The 25,802-nt window shown below is 47.6% G+C and overlaps 1 protein-coding gene and 1 long non-coding RNA gene across 3 annotated transcripts in view; one reads left to right on the top strand and one right to left on the bottom strand.

Moving 5' to 3' along the window:
- Positions 1-421: 421 nt before the first annotated feature.
- LOC131498956 (cytochrome P450 2A13-like) lies at positions 422-6,794 on the bottom strand. Its single transcript, XM_058706542.1, has 9 exons — positions 6,596-6,794; positions 6,155-6,317; positions 5,504-5,653; positions 5,105-5,265; positions 3,600-3,776; positions 2,978-3,119; positions 2,338-2,525; positions 1,554-1,695; positions 422-1,012 (listed from the first exon to the last, which is right to left on the bottom strand). The coding sequence occupies exons 1-9, from the start codon at positions 6,773-6,775 to the stop codon at positions 831-833; spliced, it is 1,485 nt and encodes a 494-aa protein (XP_058562525.1). The 5' UTR covers positions 6,776-6,794; the 3' UTR covers positions 422-830.
- The window catches only part of LOC131498957 (uncharacterized), a 54,483-nt gene continuing 31,434 nt past the window's right edge, over positions 2,754-25,802 (top strand). The window contains exons 1-3 of one of the 2 annotated variants that reach the window (XR_009255648.1): positions 2,754-2,866; positions 9,727-9,809; positions 16,250-16,316. This is a non-coding gene — a long non-coding RNA (uncharacterized LOC131498957). The remainder of the gene's footprint in view (positions 2,867-9,726; positions 9,810-16,249; positions 16,317-25,802) is intronic. The other variant, XR_009255647.1, reaches the window with a different exon arrangement.

Raw genomic sequence — 25,802 nt, 5'->3', positions numbered from 1 at the left:
GACCTCCACTCAGGTCATGATCTTGTGGTTTGTGAGTTTGAGCCCCAAGTCTGGCTCTTTGCTGACAGCTCGCAGCCTGGAGCCTGCTTCAGATTCTGTCTCTCTCTCTATGCCCCTCTGCTGCTTGCGCTCTGTCTCTCTCAAATATAAATAAACATTAAAAAAAATTTTAAAAAGATGGGGCGCCTGGGTGGCTCAGTCGGTTGAGCGTCCGACTTCAGCTCAGGTCACGATCTCGCGGTCCGCGAGTTCGAGCCCCGCGTCGGGCTCTGGGCTGATGGCTCAGAGCCTGGAGCTTGCTTCCGATTCTGTGTCTCCCTCTCTCTCTGCCCCTCCCCCGTTCATGCTGTGTCTCTCTCTGTCTCAAAAATAAATAAACGTTAAAAAAAAAAATTTTAAAAAGAAAAGAACAACAATAACAAAAGATTTTAGTATGTTTAGTGACAGTGAAAAATTCATTTACTGGGAAGGTTTTTGTCGTTGTTATAGATTCTTTGGGAATCAATTAAGATTTGTCACTTGTAAAATGGGCATGAACACTGTTCTCTGTTGCATAGACTGTGGGCATTAGGTGAGGTGGACGTGCTAAGGCTTTTAGCATGGAGCTGACGCAGAATACTTACTCAATAAATATGTTCCCTTCCTTCATCCCACTTCTGAAGGAGTTATTTCTACCAAAGGGAACAGACAGGGCCCATTCCTTTCGTCTTCTATCCATCTTGCCCCTCAGATTTCCCTAAGTCACCTCCCTCCTGATACCCCCACCCATGCCCCGCCCACTGCTTTGCTCCACCCCATCCTTCCCCTCCCCCACCCCGCAAGGCCCTTGCTCAGCGGGGCTGGAAGCTCATGGTGTAATTTCGTGGGATAGTGGCTAAGCCCACAAGTTTGGGGGACACGTCAATGTCTTGGGGCAGCTGAGAGGACTTGAGGCAGAAGTTCTGCAAGATGGTGGTGAGGAAGAGAAAGAGCTCCATTCTAGCCAGACCTTCTCCGAAACAGTACCGCTTTCCTGAAGAGACAGAATGGGAGGGCTGGAGGTGAGGCCTGCTCTCACTGCTCCCTTCCCCACTACCCACCACCAACTGCATTCTCCCAGAGAGCAGGGACTGAGAAACTTTCAGAGACATCTCTAACCTTCTCTGAGCATCAGTTTCTCTTGTACATGGGATAGGGGTGAGCTATCCCAAGCTGTAGCAATGGGAAATTTAGGTGCCCCTTCCTTCCAAGCACACACTCAGATATGGCTGCCGGGCTCTCATCTCCTCCCAAGGAATCTCAAGAATCTAAATGACTTTGGACAAATATCTGACTCACTAAGGACTTTGATTTTCCCCATCTGTGAAATGGATACAATCATCCCTTTCCAGTTGCCTGGACACAGGTACTTGGTAGTCATGGGGTTTGCAGCTGGTTGGCTCTAGAGTAGATCTTAGAGGGACTTTCAAGCTGGAGACAGACCCCAGGCTACAGCTTAGAGACGGGATGTGGGATGAAGGAGGCCCGGTTGGTGGGAGCAGTGGCTTAGCAGCAAGCAGACCGGGGTCTCTTACCAATGGAGAAGGGCACAAAAGCATCACTCTTCTTAAACTGGCCCTTCTCATCCAGGAAGTGCTGGGGGTGGAAGTCTCGGGGGTGGGAAAAGAACTTGGGGTCTCTCAGCACAGAGCCCAGCATAGGGAACACTTCAGTGCCCTGGTGAGGAGGAGAGGGGTATTTGATAAGGTGGAGTGGGGGCAGGGTGTGCTGAAAGCACATGGAGGTTGGAGGGACAATGCGGGTGCCCTGAGTGATAAGAAATGGGAGGCGGGGGAGCGTGGGTCCCCTGGGGACATGAGACTCAGGTCTCTGAGCCAGGAAGCTTGGCAGACATGGGGGTTCATGTCTCTTGAGAAGGGAAGTTGGAGGAGCACGGGTTCTGTGTCTCTTAGGACAGAAGGTGTGGGGGACCACAGTTCATGTCTCTCAAGGCAGGAGGTTGAGAGGACATGGGGGTTCATGCTCTCTGGGACTGGGATTGAGAGACATCAGGTTTGTGTTTCTCTAGGCAGGATGTTTGGGGGACATGAGATCCATGTCCTTGAGGGAGGAGGTCTAGACATGAAGTTCATGTCTCTTGAGAGAGGAAGTTTGGGGGTATGGGGTTCATATTCCCTATGAAAAGAGCTCTGGGGGAGACACGGGATTCAGGAATCTCTGAGGGGAATGAAGAGACATGGTGATTGGAACAGTGTTTGATTGAAGCAATGGGACAGGGGCTGGGAAGCTTCTAAGGGAATGGGTTGCTGGGTCACAGGGAGCAGGTTGGAGGTCCCCCAAGGTGGGACAGGAAGATACCTTGGGGAGGAAGAACTCCCGAAACTTGGTGTCCTTGGTGACTCTGCGGGCTAGGCTCAGGGGGATTATGTCTCCAAATCTTTGGATCTCATGGATCACCGCCTCTGTGTAGGGCATCTTGGCCCTGTCCTCAAACTTGGGCTGCCGGTTCTTGCCAATCACCTGGTCAATCTCCTCATGGATTTTGGCTGTGGGAGGAGGGGGAAGGTATTTAAGTATCTGGGGTCTCAGGGCAGCGATGACAGTCCAAATATGTACATCCATGTGTGCCATGGACTTAGACCATTCAAAACAGACGTTGGCCATACGCATTGTTGGTGCAGCATCCTGTTCACCCGGTCGTGCCAGAATCATGAGTAGGCATAAGGGAGGAGTTTGGGGAATGGTTTGGAGAGCAGGCAGTGGATATACATTTGACCCAGCATGGAAGCTATTTACCAATCCGTTCAGATATTTTCAATACTTGAACACCTAGTGAAACTTGGCTGGTGCTCATCAGCAGAATATCACCTAGTCTCCAGATAACAGGGTATGTCTGAAGCTTCAGGGATCTGGGGAAGGTGGGGATGTTGCAGTGGGCTCAGAGGAAGTTTGAGGGCCTGTGGCTGCCACTTTGTTGCCCCCCACCCTGCAGCCTTACCCTCCACATCTGGGTGCTTCATGAGCAGCAGGAAGCCATACCGCAGGGTCGTGCTGACTGTCTCAGTGCCCGCAAAGAAGAGGTTCAGTGTGGTCAGCACCAGGTTCTTCAAGTAGAACTCTGTGTCGGGGTTGTTCTGCTCCTATAGGGAGAGAGGGCTTCAGGCCAAGCCCACTCCCCTCAGGGCTCTCAGGGCCCTTCTGGGGTCTTTCTCTTTGGACCTTCTCTCTTAGATCCAGACCAGAGGTGGGAGGAGGGACTTGGTTCTACGAGCTCTTTGTTCAGGCTGCTGTCTCTGCCCAAAATGCCCTTCCCACACTCCTTACCCACCTGCCTATCTGTCCTTTACTCTTCAAGAACACTTTTTTATGGTGGGGATATTGAGAAGGAGAGGAATAGAGTCAGTGAGTGCATGGTACGGAATTGCTCGCTATTATGGTTGGCACACACAGGTCCTGCCCATGGGCAGGGGCTCAGTAGAGGGAGCAGCCATAGTTATTATACTTGGGATTGTGAGGATGTTATGAGGGGAATGGTTTGAACGAGCCTCTGCTCTCCCCATGCCAGCCTGGTTTCCCTCTGCCTGGCTCTGCAGCTCTCTGCACTGGCTGTTGGGGTGTACCTCCTGCATGCGGATGAGGAAGGAGTCGATGAAGTCCCGCGGGGAGTTGGGATCTAGCGTGCGTTGGTTCTGCTCCACCTTCTTGGCTATGAAGTCCTCCAGACCTTTCAGATCCTTAAATGCCTGTTGCTGTGGTCCTGGCAGGTGTTTCATGACTGATGGGAACATTTCACAGAGCTGGGGTTGGGGAGAGAAGAAGGGATGGGAAAGACAGCTGTCAGCAGCTGATGGGAGTTGGACCTTTCTTGGGGCAAGGTAGGCACTGGGTTAAAGGCACCTGTCAGGTGTTTAAGATTTACATGGAGCTGATGGGAGGAGATATCTAAGTTTTCACATGAGTTAAGTGTGAGGGCTCCTTTCCCAGCATATCGTTGAGATGGATTGGGACCCATATCCAGGTTTCAGGTGTTCAAGTGAGGCTGGATTAGCGAACACATGTAGGTGTTCAGATAGGTTGGGTTTTGTTGGGAGACACATGTCTAGGTGTTTAGGCATTCATGTGGTCTCACAATTTTGAGGTAATTGTCCATATATTTAAGGGATTTGAATTGGGGGCTTTTTTCTAGGTATTCCAGTATTAATTTGGGCTGGTGTGCAGGTGTTAAAGTGGGGTCACACCTGTTCATGTGTTTCAGTTATTCACATGGGCTGATAGGGGCACATCTGTATGTGTTTGAGTGAGCTGGGTTGGGGGACACTTATTTCATGGTTTGGGGAACAGTCTATCCAGGTGTTTACACATTTAGGGAATCATTGTTGGAACCTGTCCTGATGTTCAGATATTTAACTGGGCTTGGGAGGTGGCACTTACTAGCTATTCTAGTGGGCCAGTGTAGGATGCTTGTGTAAATATCAAATGATTTTGTTGGGCTAGATTTATAGCACCTGGTCTTCAGGTATTCAAGAGGTGGGCTGAGGTGACTTCTTGTACAGATGTTAGGATATTCATGGAAAGATGGAATATTTTAATAGGGAGCAACTGTTAGATATTAAGGTAAGTAGGGATGGGAGTACCTGCCTGAGGAAGAGACAGCTGGTTTGAGGGTGTGTTTCTTATCTATAGGCTCTGACTTTCTCCTTCTCCTTCTCCCTTCCTTCTTCTTCTGCTTCCCCATCCCCTACCTCCTCCTCTTTCTCCTCTTTCTTCTCCTCTTTCTTCTTCTTTTCCTCCTCCTCTCCCACCTACTCCTCCTCCTTCCCCTCTTCCTGGCCCTCCTCTTTCTTCTTCTTTCTTCTTCTTCTCCTCCTCCGCCTTCTCCTTCTCCTTCTCCTTCTCCTTCCTCTCTTGTTGAGGAGCTACTGTCGATATACAGGTGTCTCTGGAAGCTGGGTATTGGGTACCTGTCCTGAGTTCTGGTGCAGCTGTTCAGTTGTCCAAAAATGGGGGCTGATTTTGAAGGTACCCTACCAGAAGAAGAGGGGAATTTGGGACACCTGTCTCCATGTGGGAAAGCAATTGGAGGGTTGTAGTAGGGGTGTTGTAGAGACAGACTGGGATGGGTTACCTGACCCATAGATGTAGCTGTGAACTGGAAGCTTCCCAGCATCATACGCAGCAGTGACAGGAACTCTTTGTTCTCATAGTCAAAGCGGTCCCCAAAGACAATGGAGCTGATGACATTGGACACTGTCCGGCTCAGGAAGAAGGTGGGATCGATGAAGGTGCCTGTGGAATGGGATGGGGTTGAGGAGAGACAGGGATCTGGGGGAGCATCCACTGGGCAATCTGACACCAGCCTGAGAAGTGGAGGAGGGCACCGGAATGATGAGCCAAGCTCTCAGCACAAGAACTCAGAGCCGGGAGCCTAGATGCCTTCCCCCAGGCCAGTCCCCTTCCAGGACCAGAAAGCTCTTGCATCCTCGTGGGTACTCTCCTCCTTCTTGCCCACACCCATCTGGCTCACCTTGCGTGCCCCGGAAGGCCTCAATGAGGAAGCCCGCCTCCTCCTGGATCCGCTCCTCGATGCCACGCTTGCCCACACCAAAGTCCCGCAGTGTGGTGATGGAGAAGCGCCGGAGCTGCTTGGCTCGCTCGCCATTGCTGAACGTCACCCCTGGGGAGGGAGGATACAGTTGGGGGAGGCTGGGAGGGGTGGTGGCAGAGGTGGAGGGAGGTGTGCAGAGAGCAGGAGTGGGGGAAGGAAGGGTTCAGAGGAGACAGGGAGATACAACTCAAGAGTCAGAGAAATATTGAAAGAGATAGAGACCGAGTTGGAAGAAAAGAATCAGGAGAGAGACAAGGACGTGGAGATGGACTGACCACGGTTCTGAGTCAGAAATCCAAGAGCTCCTCAAAGACACACAGAAAGAAGAGGCATATCTGAGAGAGAACAGGGACATGGGGCCAAGAAGCAGGGGACATAGAGACGCAGGCACTCAGGGTCAAGTTAGAGAAGACCAGGGAGAAGGGACAATAAGCAGGGACAGGGACAGAGGGGAGCAGGGGGAGAACTCGGCCTCAGCCTTGGGTGGGAAGGTGAGTCAAGAGAAGAACAGTGGGGAAACTGAGGCCATCGAGTGTTCCTGACCACATGCCCCCATCCCGAGCCCCTCACCATAGCCTTTGAAGAGCCAGTTGAAGGTGGCCTGCCCGCCTCGCCCACTGAATTCCTCAGCCTGGTCCACCAGCGCCTCCTTCACGGCCTCATGTCCACACAGCACCACAATGCGCCGCGGCCCCAGGTGGACCGTGAACACGGGGCCATAGCGCTCGCTGATCTAACCAAAGTGAGAGTGCTTAGAGGGAGCAGCCCCACTGGGAACTGGCCCTGTGCCCAGACCTCACCCATTGCATGCATTTCCCCCAGGTTCTGGCACTCAAAGGGCAGGTATCCCAGGATCTGCTCTTTCCTGCCTAGGACCCTGCTGCCCCATCTTCACAATTCCACTTTCCTAAGACTCCCATCCAACCTTGCCCGCCCCCTGCCACAATGCCCCAGCTCAATTAGGCAGGCCCCCAGCCCCACCCCCTTCCACCATCCCCTGCCTCATGGCACCTTCATGAAGGAATCCGACAGCTGCTTTGTGTTCAGCTGCAGGTAGTTCCCAATGAGGGGCAATGGGGTGGGTCCTGGAGGGAGCTTCCCCCAGAGCTTCCTCTGCCTCCAGGCAGACATCAAGACCATCATTGTCAGGCAGGTGAACAAAGCCACCAGAAGGAGCTCTGAGGCCAGCATAGTGGCAGTGGGAGTGACAGATGGCTGGGGTGGTTTGCCTTTATACCACCTAGGAGAGAAGGGTGGACTTTGGTTCTGTTTGTTAATTGTGCCATTTCACTTACCAGCCATAGTGCCTTCCCCCACCCCCTCCTGCCCCGGGCTCACCGCTGAGCTTGGGGCAAGCCAGCAAGGCAGGAAGAGGTGACCCCAGGGAGATCAATAAGGAGGGGCCCCTAAGACAGAATATTGTTGCCCCTCAGGAGGGCCACCCCAGAGCTGTAGACTTGGGTAAAGCAGTAGACAAATTAGGAACCTCAGGATTTTGGAATATTTGGTTTCAGATTCTGAAGCTTTGGATTTGAGGTCAGAGTGAGAAGTGACCCAAAAGTTATGGGTTAGGGCATCTTGGGAGAAAAGAATCCAAGATCTGGGTTTATGGGTGTTGCAGTGAGACAGAATGTGTGGCTGAAGATTTGGGGTTTCTTGCTGAGGAGGGATGTATGATGAAAAGTCTTTCTCAGGAGGGGAAATTCCAGGGAGTGAATTTGGGGGTCTTTGAGTGACCCCTGGCTGTGATGGAGGTTCCTGGGAGAAGTATACAGGAATCCAGAGGGATCAAGAGTAAGCACCTGCCCCAGGCTTTGACCTGTTTTTGCTTTGGACACAGTGTCACCTCTGGTGCCCAGAATCCTCACTGGGACCTCAGAGCAAGGTCAGGATCAGTGTCATGGCCTGTCTGTGGTTGGGAAAGGGGTAGAAGTCCAGAGCCACATTCAAGTAGAACTTTCCTTAGGAAAGAAGAGTAACTCATGGTCTCAGTGGCAGAGGGACTGGGCAGGACTTGGAAATAAGTAATGACATCCACCAATATGTTGTCAAAAAAGTCCCAACTGTCTCAAGGGGTGTAATTTACAGAGAGCCACACTGGTCCTACCCAGTCCCTAGGGGAGCTCGTTAGGTTCATCATTTCCATGGTTGTTGGGACTAGTAGCAATACTGATGTTTCCCATTTCGTAAGTGAGAAGACTGAGGACAGACAACAGAGGGTGGGCAAGGGCTCCTGTGTCTCTGAACTGTACGCTTACTCCCCCTTTCTGGAGCTGGGATTCCCTGCCAGTAGAAGGGGAGCACTTGAGAAGAGAAGGTGGGGGATGGGAGAGTGTGTGAGGTACCCTAGGGGTGATTGGGGATTGGGCAGGGTGGTCGGCAGCAGGCAAAGGGAATGACAGCAGGAGAGCTTTGGAAAAACTCCTGAGTCAGGAGAGAGCTGGGCCCTGGATGCTGAAAGTGGTTGTGAGGACAGATGGTGGCCCTGCTGTCCTGTCCTCGGTGACCTTCTTCCTTAACAAGAGGGTGCTCCCCTTTGGTGAGCACTAACTACGAAGAGGCAGTGTGCAAACTGTGATCTCATGGGATCCTTCTGGCAGTGGGGTTCCGTCACAGCATCTTCATTTTGCTCTTCAGAAGAACAAGCCTCCCTACGGCCACCTGCTGGAAGTCACACGGGTGGCAGGTAGGGAGCTGGGATTTGAACCCTGTCCATTCCTTCCTCCATTGACTGGCCTAGCCCACCCTGAAGGCCAAGTGGAGACCAAGTTTAGCAATGGGTGGCGTGGAGACTAGCATCAGTGTTGGACGCAGAGATACAGTGGCAGGCTCTGTTTTCAATCCTAGACGCTAGGATTGAAAACAGGTTGGCCCTGAACTTGATATCAGGAGATCGTTAACAGAGCCATGTCTGGTGCCAGGAGGGTCTGAGAGCAGGCCCAGGTGGCCATCGGGGTGGCTTCAGGGTGGCATCATGCAGCTCTGGGGTTGGTCCCAGCAGACTCTGACATGAGCACCATGTGGGTGCTGGACTGGTCTTCAGTGGGCCTGAGAGGGGCCCCGATGGGCACAAGGCAGCATCTGATAGCTGGACCCCCTGCTCAGATGCCAGCCCTAACCTTAGAGGAGTGCAGGTGCATGAGGTTGGCACTCTCAGTACTGGTATGTTGCTCTAGGCCCCTGAGCCAGAGTCCTATGAGGGAGGGAACAAGGGGCAGAGAACAAAGCAGAAAGAGGAATGTTGTTTGTTGAGTTGTGCTTTTTTTGTTGGTTTGTTTTATTGTATGTGTGTGTGTGCCTTGGCAGGGAATGTTTTTGGCTTTAATGAAGGGAGGGGTATTAGTACAGGCTTGGCAGGTATCAGTTTCCCTAAAGCCAACCAAGCCTATATTAACAATTAAGAGTATGATAGGGCTCTGGATTGGAATCCCTTGTCCCTTCTTTGTTGTGGGACCTTGAACAGGTCACCTCACCTCTCTGCGTCTCATGGGGCCAATAACAGGACCCACCTCTTAGCCTATTTTCAGAGGAGTCATGGGTTCATGCGTGCGAAGTACATGGCAGTGAGTGCCAACGAATGGTAGCTGTTCCAATTACTCCACAGAATGAAGGACATGAGTAAGGGGTTCTCTAAATCCCCTTCTGGATTTGATCTTTTCTGGTCTAAAGTTCTGAATACTTCTTCTTTGGGAAAAGAAGAAGGGAGAGAAAGCCTTGTGGGAACCTGCCTGCCTTTCCTTCCTTGGCACAGCTGAGCCTTCCCCCCTGGGGCTGATAATAGGACATTGACCTTGGATGTGTGTGCAGACCAGTGTGAATGCACACCAGCCCTTGTCTGTCTATGGGTAACTGAGTACATGCTTTGGGGTATGCCTGTTAAGGGATGTCTACACATATGTCTGTGTGTGCACCCTCATGTCTGACTGTGTGTTAATGGTGTATGTGCACGTACTACTGGTGACTGGGTATGGGCATGTGGATGGACACGTGTGTGTGTATTCGGGCACAGTGTGTAGGCATGTGGGTCACGCTGTGTGCACTTGTCTGAGATCTGCTTGTGCCTGTCTGTGTTTGCATTCAAACAATGCTGACCCGGCTCTGTCTCCCTTCTCTAAACACCAGCTGATTCCCTTATTTTTCAGGGTATTGCCTCGCTCAGTTTTCAAGGGTTACACTCAGCGGAAAAAGCCTGCATCGGACGCATGTGTCCTGAGAGCATTCTGAGGTGGGTCAACTCCTATTGCATGAACTCAAATATCCACTCAGAAAATTCTCTCCCATAGTCTCCCCCAGGCTCCTGAGCCATCAACACTTTTTTTTTTTTTTCAATGTTTTTTATTTATTTTTTGGGACAGAGAGAGACAGAGCATGAACGGGGGAGGGGCAGAGAGAGAGGGAGACACAGAATGGGAAACAGGCTCCAGGCTCCGAGCCATCAGCCCAGAGCCTGACGCGGGGCTCGAACTCACGGACCGCGAGATCGTGACCTGGCTGAAGTCGGACGCCCAACCGACTGTGCCACCCAGGCGCCCCCCATCAACACTTTTAAGACAGTCATCCAGGGGTGCTTGCGTGGCTCAGTCGGTTAAGTGTCCGACTTGGTCTCAGTTCATGTTCTCGCTGTTCGTGGGTTCCAGCCTCATGTCGGACTCTGTGCTGACAGCTCAGAGCCTGGAGCCTGCTTCCCATTCTGTGTCTCCCCCTCTCTCTGCCCCTCCCCCACTCGTTTTCTCTCTCTCTCTCTCTCTCTCTCTCTCTCTCAAAAATGAATAAACATTTTAAAAACATATTAAAAAATTTCCAGACAGTCATCCAACCAGTGCTCAGTCAACCCACCACTCCATGACGCCTGTGCTGAGGGATGCTGAGGACACTAAGGTGACCAAGACAGACTGTGCCCCACCCTCATGGAACTGTCATGCCACAAGGGAGACAGAGCAGCTACAAGTCAGTGAAGCTCAGAACACACAGGGCTGGGGTGAGAAGTCACAGACAGAGGAGTCATGGTGGGGATGGGGGAGACAGAGGAGTCAGGGCAAGGTTGGGGGAGACAGACAGAGGGGTCAGGGCAGGATTGGGTGGCACAGGTGTCTGTAGGGGCCCAGAAGTGGTACCTGTTTCAACCTTGTCAACTCAGGCTGAGTCACCTGAGGGCAAAGTAGGGATTTTTCAGGGCAAGATAGGGAGAGTAGGGAGGGAGAATTCTGGGCAGAGGAATCCAAGTGCCAAGGCAGTGGAGCATGGTCGGGTGGTGTTAGGGTGGAAGGATCTGGGGCCCTGCGCACTGATGAGGCTGTAGCCATCAGCAGGGGTCAGACCTGCTGGACCTTATGTGACTTGGTGGGGAGCTGGACCATGTCCTAAGATGATGGGGAGCCCCAGGAGCGGTGTAGGCAGGGGAAGAAGATGGTTAAATTTGTGTTTCAGAGGGATTGTTCAGGTTTTTGGAGAAGCTGAGACTACAGATGGAGAGACATAGAAGTAGCTTCTATAGGCTCCAGGTGACAGAGGACAGGGCCATGAGCGTGGGGAGGAGGCATGGGCTGGAGAAAGATATGGAAGGACAAACGAATTCTTCCTTGGTGATGTGGTGGTTGTGTGGGGTGAGGTGGGGGTAGAGCCCAGTGTGGGGGTAGGTGGGGGTGTCATGCATTGGTCTGGGGACACAGATCAGGAGCAGGTTTGAGGCAGGAGACATGTTGGGGAACCGGGCACAATCCCTGCTTCTAGGGATTTCTTAGACTGGTGAGAGAGCAGATCCGGATAAACCAAAATCTTCAATGATCCCATTAGTATTCATTAACAGTTATTTGTGATAATTTACTACTTGGGGTTGAGGATTGGGAGTGCTTCCTAGAGGCGGTGTCGTTTGAACTGGGTCTTGCAGGATGAGCTCACAGGTGGCGGAGGAGAGGAGGGCAGGGCAGAGAGAGCCTCACAAGCCAGGCTTGGCCGTGTGAGATGGTGGGACAGACCAGACGTCTGTGACCACTACACCCCCTGCTCCCTCTGCCATCCCCATCAATCAACTTTCTGCCCTCTACCCCCAGCCTGACCCAAACTCCAGAAAAAGCTGGCTCACAGTCACAAGTGTGCCTGAAATCTATGACCCTCTCCCAAAGGAGATTGTTTGTTTAACTGAAGTAAAGGGGCCCCTTGGCTCTTTCAGTCAGTAGAGCGTATGGCTCTTGATCTTGGGGTTGTGATTTCAAGCCCCACACTGGGTGTAAAGTTTATATGTATATATACATTTTTACATATATAAAAATTTATATGTATGTGTATATATGTATATGTATATATGTATATGCATATATGTAAGTAAATAAATCAAGAAAATACTTATTTAAAAAATTAACCCTTTTAATGAAAACAGTTCATAGCAGTTAGTACAATTTACTACATTCACAGAGGTGAGAAATGAACCACCTCTCACTAGTTCCAAAACATTTCCAAGTGAAAATCTTAGGTAAGCCTTCTTGGTTTAAATTTATTTTTTTAATGTTTGTTTTTGAGAGACAGAGAGAGAGAGACAGAGCATAAGGTGTGTGTGTGGGGGCGTGCAGAGAGGGAGACACAGAATCCGAAGCAGGCTCTAGGGCCGAGCTGTCAGCACACAGCCCAACATGGAGCTCAAATTCATGAACTGAGAGATCATGTCCTGAGCCAAAGTCAGACACTTAACAACAGATTGAGCCACCAGGTGCCCCTTCTTGGTTTAAAGAAATTGTCATTGCTGACAATGATAGCATTCCGTGAGCCTATGATCTGACCCTGTGAAGCTCTTTATGGGCATCTTATTCAAGTCCTCACTGCAAGCCTGTGAGGTTGGGTTTATCATGCCCAGTTTGCAGATGAGTTAAGTAAGGCCCAAAGAAGTGGAAATGAGTTGTTTTGGGCTCCACGGCTGATCAGGGTAGAGCCTGGGCCTGGCCTTATGTTGACTCTAGATTTCATGCTCTTAACCCCACTCTGGGCTGCCAAGCCCCGCCTTTTTTCTTTATGAGACATCAGCAAACTGTTGCTGATAATCCTGTGGTTTGAAAACTTCCTTGTAAGCCTAAAAGAAAAGATTTCAAATGTTCAAAAGGAAATAAAAGTAAAACCGGTCTTTCAATAGGAGGGAGGCTTGACCTTCAGCTGTGTTTGCTTCTTTGGGACATTAACCAAAGGCTGGGTAACCAGTGTCACACAGTGAAGGGGAGAATGAGTAGAACCAGGTGTTTGATCAGAGACTGAAGTGTTTGTGTTCAGGTTTCAGATGGCGGCCAGGATCAGGGTGGGCTGCGGGAGTGTGGCTGAAATGGCATCAAGAGAAGGCCAAAGAGAAGGAGAAAGTCAAGGTACTTTCTGTCTGGTTGCTGGGACAGCTCTTGCCAAAGGCCACTCTCATGCCTTCTGTCAGGAGCAGGGCTGCTCTTGGAGGAGAGAGAGGGAGAAGGTTTGAGAGAAGACAGGGCCAAAGGAGACAGATTCAAAAAAAAAAGGAACGGTTTTCCTAGAGGGTGGAGGGCTATACTGTAGAGGTGCTGTGGGGAGTTTCTGACTCTGGTCATGGTTGAGTAGCTCCTACTGGATCAAGCATCCTGAAAATAACAGCCATCAACTCTGAATAAAATGTTAAAAACAGCAGCAGCAGCAGCAGCAGCAGGAACAACAACAACAACAAATGATTCCCTGACATCACTGGAGAGTGGATCAAAGCAGGCAGATACTGAATGGGGTCAAAAGAAAGGAATTTCCAGTGATTAAAGCTTTTGGCCTGAGGCAGGTGGGGACAGTGCCTTGAGGATGGCTGGAACCCAGGCAGAAGCTTTGTTAAGTTTTCTGAGTTGAAGGATTAGAGGACAGAATGCAGAGTGACTACAGAGCCTGGTGGCAGCAGTGACAGTGACCAAAAGGTGAGAGCTGGAGTTGGGGAGCCCCAAATCTGTAAAAACTCTGCCCACATGTCTGACTGTTTGTTGAAGTGCTTAGGTGCTCGGAAACTCCCCAAGGTGGCAGGTGAGGTTAAAAAAACTTAAAAGAGATTTCAGAGCTGTGCATTTGAATTCAGTCAAGTTAACTTCTCCCTGAAACAAAACGAAAGAGATTAATATTCTTCAGTAGAACATTAGAGAATCCAGAGTCTTTATAGTATATTACTTGTCATATCCAGGATAAAATCCAAAATATATGGGCATAGGAAGATACAGGAATATATGACCATACTCAAGAGAAAAGGCAATTGATGGAGATTGAGCCTGGCATGTTCATAATGTTGGAATTTATCTGAGGAGATTTAGAAGCACCTATTATGTCCATGTTCAAAGATGTCTGTGGTTTTGAGAAGCAAGAGGTATTGACCTACCTTCTGACTGTGAGACTCATCAGAGGTGGTCAAATGTGTCACCTTATTGGAGAGAGTGTTAGGGAAAGCTGTGCTCTTGAGAGGAGAGCCTGTTTTGAATAAGATTGGGAAACGGACAGAAAATTTGGACAAGCAGTTTATGTATGAAGCAAATATTAATAGGACACCGACTATGTGCCAAGCGCTGTTTCAGTGGCTGATCAGGGTAGAGCCTGGGCCTGGCCTTATGTTGACTCTAGATTTCATGCTCTTAACCCCACTCTGGGCTGCCAAGCCCCGCCTCTGTCAAGCAAACGTTTGCAGTCAAGCAAACGGTCCAGCCTCTGACCCTGTGTGGTTACATTCTAAATGTGTCCAGGAATTTAGGTCAAAGACATTCTGCTCAGAAATCCATTTGGGGAAAGGGTCATGGAAGCAGGAAGGAAATAAATGGTGTGATAACAAGCCAGAAGATAATAATAATGGCCATATTTATTATTATAGCTAATGATTATCAAATGCCATGCGAGAACTATGCTAAGTGAGATTTTAGCAACAGCTCTGTGAGATAGGGTATGTTATTCTTTTTTTAATTTTTTAATGTTTATTTATTTTTGAGACACACACACACACAGAGCATGAGCAGGGGAGGGGCAGAGAGAGAGGGAGACAGAATCCAAAGCAGGCTCCGGGCTCTGAGTTGTCAGCATAGAGCCTGACATAGGGCTTGAACTCACAAGCTGTGAGATCATGACCTGAGCTGAAGTCAGATACTTAACTGACTGAGCCACCCGGGTGCCCCTGGTTATGTTATTCTTTACAGCTTTCAAGTGAAGAAGCTGAGATCACCAACTCAGAAGTTGCAGAGCTAAGGAATCAAGTCTGCCTGTTCAAAGGGCTCCATCTTTTAATCACTAGACCATATGGTAGTCTACCAGGCAGGCGTTGGAAATAGTAAGAGGAACAACAATAGGCTGGTTTGAGTGAAATCAGTTCACATACAGCTTCAATAGCTAGTGATACATACACTTTAATCCTTACATGAAGTTCACACTCGGTTTTGAGAGCATGGGTTTGGGCTCTTTTAAGGAGTGTGGTCTTCTGGGACACCTTTCAGAGTTGGCCTGCATTTGAGAATTTCCACAATTTCTGACCAGATTTCAACTCTGAGTCAGCCTTGCTGTTAAGGTAAGTCAGAGAGAGGGGATTTTAAAATCTTGGGGAAATGCACACAAAGTAGTTTGCACTTCCTGTAATTTCAGAATTAGCAAGGTCAACATTTTTTAAAGTTTATTTATTTACTTTGAAAGAGAAAGAGAAAGAGAGAGAGCATGTGCAAGTGGGGGAGGGGCAGAGAGTGAGGGAGAGAGAGAATCCCAAGCAGGCTCCATGCTGTCAGCACAGAACCCAACTCAGGGCTCAATCTCATGAATCGTGAGATCATGACCTGAGCTGAAATCAAGAGTGAGACAATTAATTGACTGAGTTACCCAGGTGCCCCATAAGGTCAACATTTTATCCCTCTCTGCATTATGGCTTTTTCTGCTAATCCCAAGGAGATGGGCAGAAAGATGTCAGGGGCTAGAGAGAAACACTGGAAGTTTAAAATGAAAAAAAAAAAACAATTTTTTAAATGTTTATTTATTTTTGAGAGACAGAGAGAGACAGAGTGCAGGCAGGGGAGGGGCAGAGAGAGGGAGACACAGAATCTGAAGCAGGCTCCAGGCTCTGAGCTGTCAGCACAGAGCCTGACGTGGGGCTCAAACTCACGAACTACAAGATCATGACCTGAGCCGAAGTCGGACGTTTAACTGACTGATCCACCCTATCTTTCCATGTTTAAGCTCAGTGAGTACCCCTTTGTTCTGCTTAAGCATGTGTATCATATAGCACGTGACCAATGCCAGTGCTATGTCTGTTCCCATGGGATGGGGACAAGGTCCTTCCATGTGGCAAAAGAGAGGTGCACTAGAGCTGAATTGCCCGGTATCACTGCTAGAAAAGACCATGGAGGACGAATAGGCACTATTAAAGCTGATCTTGCCATCTCTTCTCAATGTCAATTCATCATTGTTTCATCCAGTACTTGACTATGCTGTATTTTCCTTGGCAACTCTGATACCAAGATGCGGTGGGCAAAAGTGTTTGGATTTCTATTTCTGGTGGTTGTCATGGTGATGATTTTTCCTACCCTCCACGTAGTTGGTGTCCTCTCCTGGGATTGGTAACCAGTGCATGGTGGTTCTGCTCTCTTGGGATTGATAACCAATGCATGCTGCTCTGCTAGACAATGCACATGTGGATTATTTATCTTATTTTTGTCTTTCTAAACACAGTTGAAATAAACATCCCTGTGTTTCCATCTCTGCATGCTTTTCTGAAGTATAATTGTTGGGTCGAAAGGTATGTACAGAGAAGATGTTTCTTTTTTTGAAAAATTTTTATTAGTTTATTTATTTTTTGAGAGAGAGAGAGAGAGCAGAGGAAGGGCAGAGAAGGAGAGGGATAGAGAGAATCCCAAGCAGGTTCCACGATCAGTGCACAGAGCCCGATGTCACAAGATCATGACCTGAGCTGAAATCAAGAGTCAAGCACTTAACTGACTGAGTCACCCAGGTGCTCCAATGAGAAGATGTTTCTAAAACTAGAGATAATTAGACAAATCACAAAAAATAGAAAGAATTTGACTTCATAAGTAATAAATTATTTAAGAAATCCGAATTCAAGGGAAAATGCATCATGAAAATCTCTTTACCCAAAACCCAAATTCTGAATATAGAGTAGGTACATGGGTCAGAGATAGAAACTGATAACTCAGAAAAATAGAAATGCAAGGATGAACACACAAAAGTCCTGTCTCATTACTAATCAAAGAAACAAAAACCGGGGCGCCTGGGTGGCACAGTCGGTTAAGCGTCCGACTTCAGCCAGGTCACGATCTCACGGTCCGTGAGTTCGAGCCCCGCGTCAGGCTCTGGGCTGATGGCTCGGAGCCTGGAGCCTGTTTCCGATTCTGTGTCTCCCTCTCTCACTGCCCCTCCCCCGTTCATGCTCTGTCTCTCTCTGTCCCAAAAATAAATAAAAAATGTTGAAAAAAAAAAAATTCAAAGAAACAAAAACCTAAACTCATAGCATGTTGCCTTTACTTGATCATTAAATTGGCAAATTTTGAAAAGAATGACAATATATGTGTCTCATGAGGGACCAGTGTGGGAAATTCTGGTAAAGAAATGATAAAAACCAAACATGAAGGTGTTAAGGACAATGACAGATATGGATAGAGAGGGCTTTTCACACACTACAGAGTTAAAGTCTCAAGAGCTTCTGGACAATCCATAAATAATTCATTTGCTTTTATTGATGACCCATCTAACTGCCCAAGGGCAGAACTAGCTTCTGATAGCAGCCAGCTCATCAGCAGCCCATTCAAGAAAAGGAAAATGAAGTCCATATTCCCCTAATGCCTAGCTTTTCCTTCTGTGTCTATCATCTTTCTGTTATATAACTCTGGTTCTGGTCTTTGTTAGATGAAACCCATATATTACTGGTCTTCCTTGATACCAGTAATTAATGTGCTGGACTATGAGCCATGTGGTCTGTGACTGACTCTATCCTGGTCACCTTAGTGTCAGCAGATCCCAACCGTGTGCAGGACTGAGGATAGGAATGTGTCTGTTTGTTTTTTTAGTTTACTTATTTATTTTTGAGAGAGACAGAGAGAGAGAGAGAGAGAGAGAGAGAGAGGAGATAGAGAATCCCAAGCAGGCTCTACACTGTAGTGCTTAACTGATTGAGCCACTCAAGTGCCCCTTGATGTACTTTTTTTGATGGAATGAGACTCTGTCAGTTTTATGTGGAGATCTGGGTCTCTTCCTGCCCAATTTTTTTCATACATTCTTTTTTCATTCGCAGGTGTCACATCAACACCTGGATTTGAAGACCTTCCTGACCCATTCTGTTCCTTCTCTCTCTAATCATTCACAGGCATTACCCCTCTGTGAAATGCTTACCCATCCTCTGCTTCCCAGAAGACCCAATGGACATATTGTGTATATAAGAATGACGTTTGTTGTTTCTGGCTCACCCCATCTCAAAATCCCTTCCAGTTTTTGGAAAATTCCCTATTCTGGGGGCGCCTGGGTGGCGCAGTCCGTTAAGCGTCCGACTTCAGCCAGGTCACGATCTCGCGGTCCGTGAGTTCGAGCCCCGCGTCGGGCTCTGGGCTGATGGCTCGGAGCCTGGAGCCTGTTTCCGATTCTGTGTGTCCCTCTCTCTCTGCCCCTCCCCCGTTCATGCTCTGTCTCTCTCTGTCCCAAAAATAAATAAAAAGCGTTGAAAAAAAAAAATCCCTATTCTGAAATTCTTGGTGAGGAGCAAGCTTTTGCCATCCATCACAGCAGATGGAAGAGCCATTTATTCTTCCTCACCAAACACTGAGCTCTAAAGCTTTAACATGTGACTTACTGGGTAGTCCTGCCTGGAACTCTGAATCGTGAGGAAGTAACACAAAATCACAAATACCATCAGGAAGTTGTCTACAGTGGTGCCAATGGGTCAAGAGTCCCATGGCAGTGGTCCAGTGCCCAGGGTTGCAGGTGTCACTGGGGGGACAATGGAGGCAGCAGCCCCTGGCTGTTAACTCTTTTTTTTTTCCTACTCACAGTCTGAGCCTGTGTCTCCAGAATTCAGAAAATAATATGCACTTATTGATAAACTTACAGCAGCCAGCAGCCCTATATACGTAAGTAGCCAAAATCTGTTCATGTTCCCTAAAATTACAAAGCCAACTATTATGGGGACTCATGTGCCTGGGACACATGAGGTTAAGAGAGAGATTCCAAAGAATGAGGTCTCATCCCTGACCCTCTATGTCTCCCACCCTGCATCCAATTAATCAGCAAACCCTGCCAGTTCTATCTTCATAGCAGATTCCAAATCCACCTACTTTCCCCCGCTTGCACAACTGGTATTTCTGCTATCCCTCCCTCAATCTATTCTTCATGAATCAGCTAGAGTTTGCTTTTAAAATAAGTCAGTGTATGGTGGCGCCTGGGTGGCTCAGTCGGTTGAGCATTTGACTTCAGCTCAGGTCATGATCTTGCAGTTTGGGTTTGAGCCCTGCGTCGGGCTCTGTGCTGACAGCTTGGAGCCTGGAGCCTGCTTTGGATTCTGTGTCTCCCTCTCTCTGCCCCTCCCTTGCTCACACTCTCTCTCTTTCTCTCAAAAATAAATAAACATTTTTAAAAATTACCAAAAAAAAGTCAGTGTATGTCACCCTATGCTCACCAGGAACCATTATCTCACTCAGACTAAAAGCCCAGGTCCTTATTGAGGTCCATGAGGCTCCACACAATCTGGCCTTTTCATGCCCTGCCCTCTTCCCATTTACCCCTACTCCCTCCCTCCGTCCTCCACTCCAACTACAGTCTCTTTGCGGATTCTAGAACACACATACACAGCCTCCCACCTTACCACTCTGCTGTTTTTAATCTCCTTGCCAGAAACACTTATTCCCAGATACCTGCATAACTTGCTCCTCCAACACCTTGTTGGAGGTAAGACCTACCCTGGCTTGATTATAATCCCAAACTTGGAATCTGTGCTGTTCTAACATGCTGTATTCATTTACTCATTGATTATGTTTATTCTTCATTGTCTACCTCTCCCACTAGAATGAAACTCCACCAGGACAGGAGTTTGGGTGTGTTTTGTTCACTGATGGATCCCAAGTACCTGAAGAAGGTACTGGCACATGTTGGGTATTCAATAAACATTGGTTGAGGGGCGCCTGGGTGGCTCAGTCGGTTAAGCGTCCGACTTCGGCTCAGGTCACGATCTTGCGGTCCGTGAGTTTGAGCCCCACGTCGGGCTCTGGGCTGATGGCTTACAGCCTGGAGCCTGCTTCCGATTCTGTGTCTCCCTTTCTCTCTGACCCTCCCCCGTTCATGCTCTGTCTCAAAAATAAATAAACTCAAAAAAAAAAAAAACATTGGTTGAGTAAAATGAAATATGAGGGAAAGCTTTCATCCAGCAAGCATGTTGATGGAGTTTGGAAATAGAATAATAGAAGTCAGGGTGTCTGAACTATTCATCAAAATGGAATGAGGAGAATTTGGAACTGGGAATTATGAAAGAAGTTCCTTCTAGGCCAGAAAGGCAGGTTTAGAGGGAGAGAAGATTGATGGAGGTGGGGGTCAAGGAGCCAGCAAGACGGTTGAACATGGAGTATTAAGGGGGTGGACCATCAAGTGGGAAATCCCTGGTGGTTGACTGCTATGAAGGATAATTAGTAACAAGGATGTCTTGAGGGTCCCTGGGTGGCTCAATCAGTTAAGCCTCCAACTCTTGATTTCAGCTCAGGTCATGATCTCACTGTTGGATCAAGCCCCGGGTCCGGCTCTGCGATGACAGTGCAGATCTTGCTTGGGATCCTCTCTCTCCCTCTCTTTGCTCCTCTCCCTCCTTCTACCCGGCCTGCCTCTCAAAAATAAAGAAATAAACATTAAAAGAATAACAGGGATGTCTAAAATGTCATTTTAAGTTGTTTTCGAAGTCCTACAGTGATAGCACACACAACACACAAGAAGCCTGCTACACACAACAGTCTTGATACTCTGGCTGCATTTATTTTATTTTATTTTATTTTATTTTATTTTATTTTATGTGGGAGATGATAGTCAGGGAGAAGATTGGTGAACTACATTTGGGTCACTATCAGTGCACACCTACACATGAAGACATAGAATCTACAGCAAGAATTTGGTGGAGATGGGAAGTGCGGGTGGAGGGGAACGTGAGAACGCAAATACTCCAGGTTGTTGCTGAAATCTGGGACAGCGCATTGCTTTTCTACTGGATCCAGCCGATACACAGCTCAATATTTGCAGGTGACCCTCACTGACCTGCAGAGCCATGACAGTAGGAATAGTACCTTCTCTTAGAGCTGTTGGGAGAATTTAGAGATGAGGTGGTGCACCTGTACCGGTGGAAAGAGCTGTGTTCTCCCACGGTTCCTTTCGCGCCCAATAGGGGGCGCTCAGCGGGCTTTGAGGCAGAGCTCATAGGTCGGAGGGATGTTGCCAAAGCCTGAGACCCTGGGTGTGATATCTATGTCATCGGGCGGCACCAGCGGGTGTAAAGAGAAGTTCTGAAGGATGGAGGTGAAGTAGAGAAAGAGTTCCATGCGGGCCATGGCCTCGCCCAGGCAGATGCGCTTTCCTGTGGGCACAGGGGAGGGCGAGAAGTCGGCTCATATCTGCACTGGGATGATAAGGGTGTGGGGAGCTTTCTGGCCCCATCACCCTTCTGACCCTGCTCAGCATCCCTGGGGTCATGATAATACCTACTTTGTGGGGTTATTATAAAGACTCTTACAGAGAGTGCTCAGCTTGGATTTGCCATTTATAGGGGGGCTCAACACGTGGCAGCTACTTCTCTGATGGTTTGATTCCACCAGATCCCAAGATGGAATGGTTCTAAAAAATCCTTGAATTTGAAGATTCTGTGCATTTCAATTTCTCAAAGCTTTATCAAATGCCTACTAGGTGCTAGATACTAGTGAATAAAAAAAATTTTGAAAAGAAAGCTCACACTTAAAGAGTGTTTACTACTTGTTGGTCACTCTTCCAATAGTTTGGAGAAATGTCCATTTTAAAGATTTTTCTTTTTAATTTTTGAGAGAGAAAGAGAGCACGTGCAAGTGAGTGGGGGAGGGGGAGAGAGAGAGGGAGGCACAGAATCCCAAGCAGGCTCCAGGCTCTGAGCTGTCAGCACAGAGCCCAGTGTGGGGCTTGAACTCACGAACTATGAGATTATGAGAACTATGAGATTATTATTTTTTTTTTTTAGGGAGAGAACACAACCATAAGCTGGGGAAAGGTAGAGGGGAGAGCGGGGTGGGGGGGCTCTTAAGCAGGCTCTACCTTCAGCGCAGAGCCAGTGGCTGGGCTATATCCCATGACCCTGGGATCATGACCTGAGCCAAAATCCAGAGTCGGAAGCTCAACCAACTGAACCACCCAGGTGCCCCATGATTCTACCATTTGTAAATGGTGGGGTGGGGTCCTCTTTCCTAACCACAGCACTGACTCCAGGTTCAATGTGGTTTATACTTAAAATACTATTCTAAGCTAGTATGTCATGGGTCACAAGCTACTGTTCATTAGGCAAAACCACCTGCTGCCTATTTTTGTACTGCCTGTAAACTATTAAAAAGAAAACCACAGGCCCAAAATGGAATCACTTATGTTAGGCCAAGTTATCAAACCAGGCTCAATATCTAACCTAATGGCAGTTTCAACCTCCCCTCCTGAAATGGAGTCTTAACCAGTTAGGAATTGATCAACTCCAATGAGGTGAGCTGTCACATGTACCCTCTCCGTCCCCCAAAGGAAAATGAGGTAATTCATCTAATAAGGCCCCCTGCTTTTCCCCTAGGGGAAGGTGACCTTGCCTGAAACAATCCTTTCTTTTCCTTTGCTAATAACTTCTTGGCCACCCTCCTTCCTATAAAGACCTTCCATTTCTACAAATCACTTAATAAATCCAATTATATATTCAAATTCACTCAACTGAATATTTGTTCTTTAAGAAAACTAAGAATGCAGGGGCACCTGGGTGGCTCAGTTGGTTAAGCGTCTGACTTTGGCTCAGGTCATGATCTTGCAGCTCGTGAGTTCGAGCCCTGCATCAGGCTCTGTGCTGACAGCTCAGAGTCTGGAGCCTGCCTTGGATTCTGTGTGTCACTCTCTGTCTGCCCCACCCATGCTCATGCTCTGTCACTCTCTGTCTCTCAAAAATAAATAAACATTAAAAAATTTAAAAAATATACTTTAAGAAAATTAAGAATGATTTTCACATTTTAAATGGTTGAAAACAATCAAAAGAAAGGTAACATTCTGTGACATGTGAATTCAATGAAATTTAAATTTCTATGTCTATTCAAATTTCATAAATAAAGGTTTTTGGCATCACAGACTTTCTCATGCATTTTTGTACTGTCCGTGATCACTTCTGCAGGACAGTGGGGCAGTTGAGTAGTTCAGACTGTATAGTTCAGACAGATACAATGTGGCTGGTAAAAACTAAAATATTTTCTATTCCATCCTTAACAAAAAGAGTTTGCTGACCTCTGTTTAGTGCTACTCCTTTTCTAATTATCAGAGTCAATGCTTCTAATATCTTATGATTCCAAGATTCTGGGATTCTGGGAAATAGCATTCAACTTCCATTCAGACTTGAATGTCAAATACAGACCAATGGTTGGGGGGGGGGCACATCTAGCATGTTCCTGGGGTGAACTCAGGCCATAGAAACCTACCAGAGGAAAAAGGTACAAAGGCTTCATTCTTCTTGAAGCGGCCCTGCTCATCCAGGAAGTGTTGGGGATAGAAGGCATCTGGGTTGCGGAAGTATTTGGGGTCTTTGAGGACAGAGCCAAGTAGAGGGAACACATCGGTGCCCTGGGATGAAAATGAGAAGTTATGAGAAATCAGTGTTGGAGGATGGGAGCAGGGTACCAGGGGGAGAGACGGGTGGGGTAGAGGAAGAAAGGGTAACAATGAACCCAACTCCACCTTGGGCAGAAGGTAGCCTCGGAAATGAGTGTCCCGGATGACATTATGGGGGACACCCATGGGTACGATATCTGTCAGTCTCTGTATCTCATGGATCACAGCGTCTGTGTAGGGCATCTTGGCTCGGTCATCCACACTTGGGATTCGGTGTGGTCCAATCACCTGGTCAATCTCTTCATGGATCTTGGCTAGAAGGGGCCAGAAAACAAAGCAGACAAGGACACAGGGCGTGTTTCTAAGAGCCAAGGCTAGGCTATGGGTTTGTATCTTTAATACCTGTGGACCCTGAGGGAGCCAACCATGCGTGTTTGCATTGCCCCTTTATTCTTAACACCTGACACATTGGTGGGGTTAATAAATACTCGTCAGACCATTGGGAGGCACACAGCCTGGAGCCTTGAGTGCCCCTTGGGATGTTTGGTATTTATCTTGAAAGCACGAACCGAGCAGGGCAGTGTCCCCATCCCAGATAGGCTTTCATACACAGACTTTTGACAGACTGGGAAAAAAGTACACCTGCACCTCCTCCCTGCACCTCCCTGCACCTCCCTGCACCTCCTGGATGAGTGGCCTTGAGGCAAATGGCTTTACCTTCTGAGCCTGTTTCTTCATCTTCCAAATGGGTGTGATGGTCCAAGTTCACAGAGTTGTAAAATTTACATAAAATCCAGTATGCAAATAACTAGAACAGCACCTAGCACATAGCAGGTGTCCATTAAATATGTGATTATTTAGATTAGTAAAACATGACTAGGACAATGGAGGAGAGACTAGAAAAGTTTGAGTGGAATCAAGTTAATCTCTCCCATCATCTATAATGAGGAAAAAAACTTTTTGGCTTGTTTTGAACTGCATTAGAAGGGAGAGAGGCCAAAATTAGGGGTTTTCCTTAAGCAAGGAATAAGTTCCTCATCGCTAGAGTTACCCAACCAGACCAGATTGCAATTTGTTGGGGATGGAGTCTGTCTGATTCTGGCACTATAGTCAGCTAAATAATGTCCATCAAATATATCTACCTCCTAATCCCTGGAACCCATGCATGTTACCACATAGGACAAAAAAGACTTTGAAGACATCATTAAGTTAAGGATCTTGAGATGTGTGATTATCCTGGATTATTCAGGTTGGCCCTAAATATAATCACAAGTGTCCGTATAAGAGGGAAGCAGAAGGGTCAGAGTCAGAGAAGAAGATACGACAACTGAGGCAGAGAGATCTGAAGATGCTATGCTACTGACTTTGAAGATGGAGGAAGGGTCATGAGCCCAGGAATGCAAGAAATACAGCTCTCAGAGCTGAAAAAAGCAAGGAATCTGATTCTACCTTGGTTTGGCCCAGTGAAAACCTGTGTGAACTTCTGAACTCCAGCACTGTAAGATAATAGTTTTTGTTAATTTATTATGACAGCCATAGGAAACTAACATAGGCACCAAGTAGAAGATTCAATTAAATGGCCTTCCAAGCCAGAGATTGTGAGATTCCATATCCTGAGATTCTGAAGTGTGAAGAGTGTAAAGCTATGGGGTTATAAAGTATCGAGTGTACATCTTCTTCTCTGTTGGGAGTGGGAGTCACCAGGTAAGCAGTTCAAGTGGACCCTCACCTTCCACCTCAGGATGCTTCATCATTAGCAGCAATCCATAACGTAGTGTAGAGCTCACAGTCTCTGTGCCCGCAAAGAAGAGGTTGAGAGTGGTGAGGACCAAGTTCTTGAGATTGAACTCCGTGTGGGGATTATTTTTATCCTGAAAACGAGAGGGACAGGAAATCGAATTACCTTCTGTCTTTATCTTCTTCTTTTCTCCCTTTGTGAAAACACAACTGATGCGTAAACTCAGTGGGTATCTGGGAGAGGAAATAGCCAAAGCAAAGTTCGTGGGGCCAGAGGGTGCCTGGTGTGTTAGAGAAATAGCAAGGAGGAGGCCAGTGCAGTTGGAGTGGACAGTGAGGGGAACAGGAGGAGAAAAAAGTAGAGATTTGAAAGTTCTAGGACATTAAGCTATATAATTGTAAACTTCCAAGTGCTGAGGTTTGTATAATAAAAAATATATATGTTTCTAAAATTCTAAGACTCTGTGATACAGAAGTTAAATTTCTACATATTGAAGACTTTTAAGTTTAAACTCATGCTTAAAGACTTAAAAGTCTAAGCTTCTCAAATTCTAAGACTGTAAAGACTGGTTTTCTGTATTTGTAAGTCTCTGGTAGTTGTAATCATAAATGATTTAAAAGGGGTCAGGTTTTAAGTTTCATTGCTCCTAAGATTTTTAGATTCAAAGTTTATTTAAAAATTTTTTTTCAACGTTTTTTATTT

This window comes from Neofelis nebulosa, chromosome 17, assembly GCF_028018385.1.
Source record: "Neofelis nebulosa isolate mNeoNeb1 chromosome 17, mNeoNeb1.pri, whole genome shotgun sequence".
NCBI lineage: Eukaryota > Metazoa > Chordata > Mammalia > Carnivora > Felidae > Neofelis > Neofelis nebulosa.
Note: the sequence above shows the minus strand (reverse complement) of the source record. Positions and strands in the feature narration are given on the sequence as shown.

What these genes read in the sequence shown, in the direction of transcription:
- LOC131498956 (XM_058706542.1), bottom strand. Translation starts at nt 6,775, where the DNA reads ATGCTGGCCTCAGAGCTCCTTCTGGTGGCTTTGTTCACCTGCCTGACA. An exon ending in TGTCGGATTCCTTCATGAAG is followed by an intron (nt 6,318 to 6,595) that starts GTGCCATGAGGC and finishes CACTTTGGTTAG; the next exon opens with ATCAGCGAGCGCTATGGCCC. An exon ending in TCCTCATCCGCATGCAGGAG is followed by an intron (nt 3,120 to 3,599) that starts GTACACCCCAAC and finishes CTCTCCCTATAG; the next exon opens with GAGCAGAACAACCCCGACAC.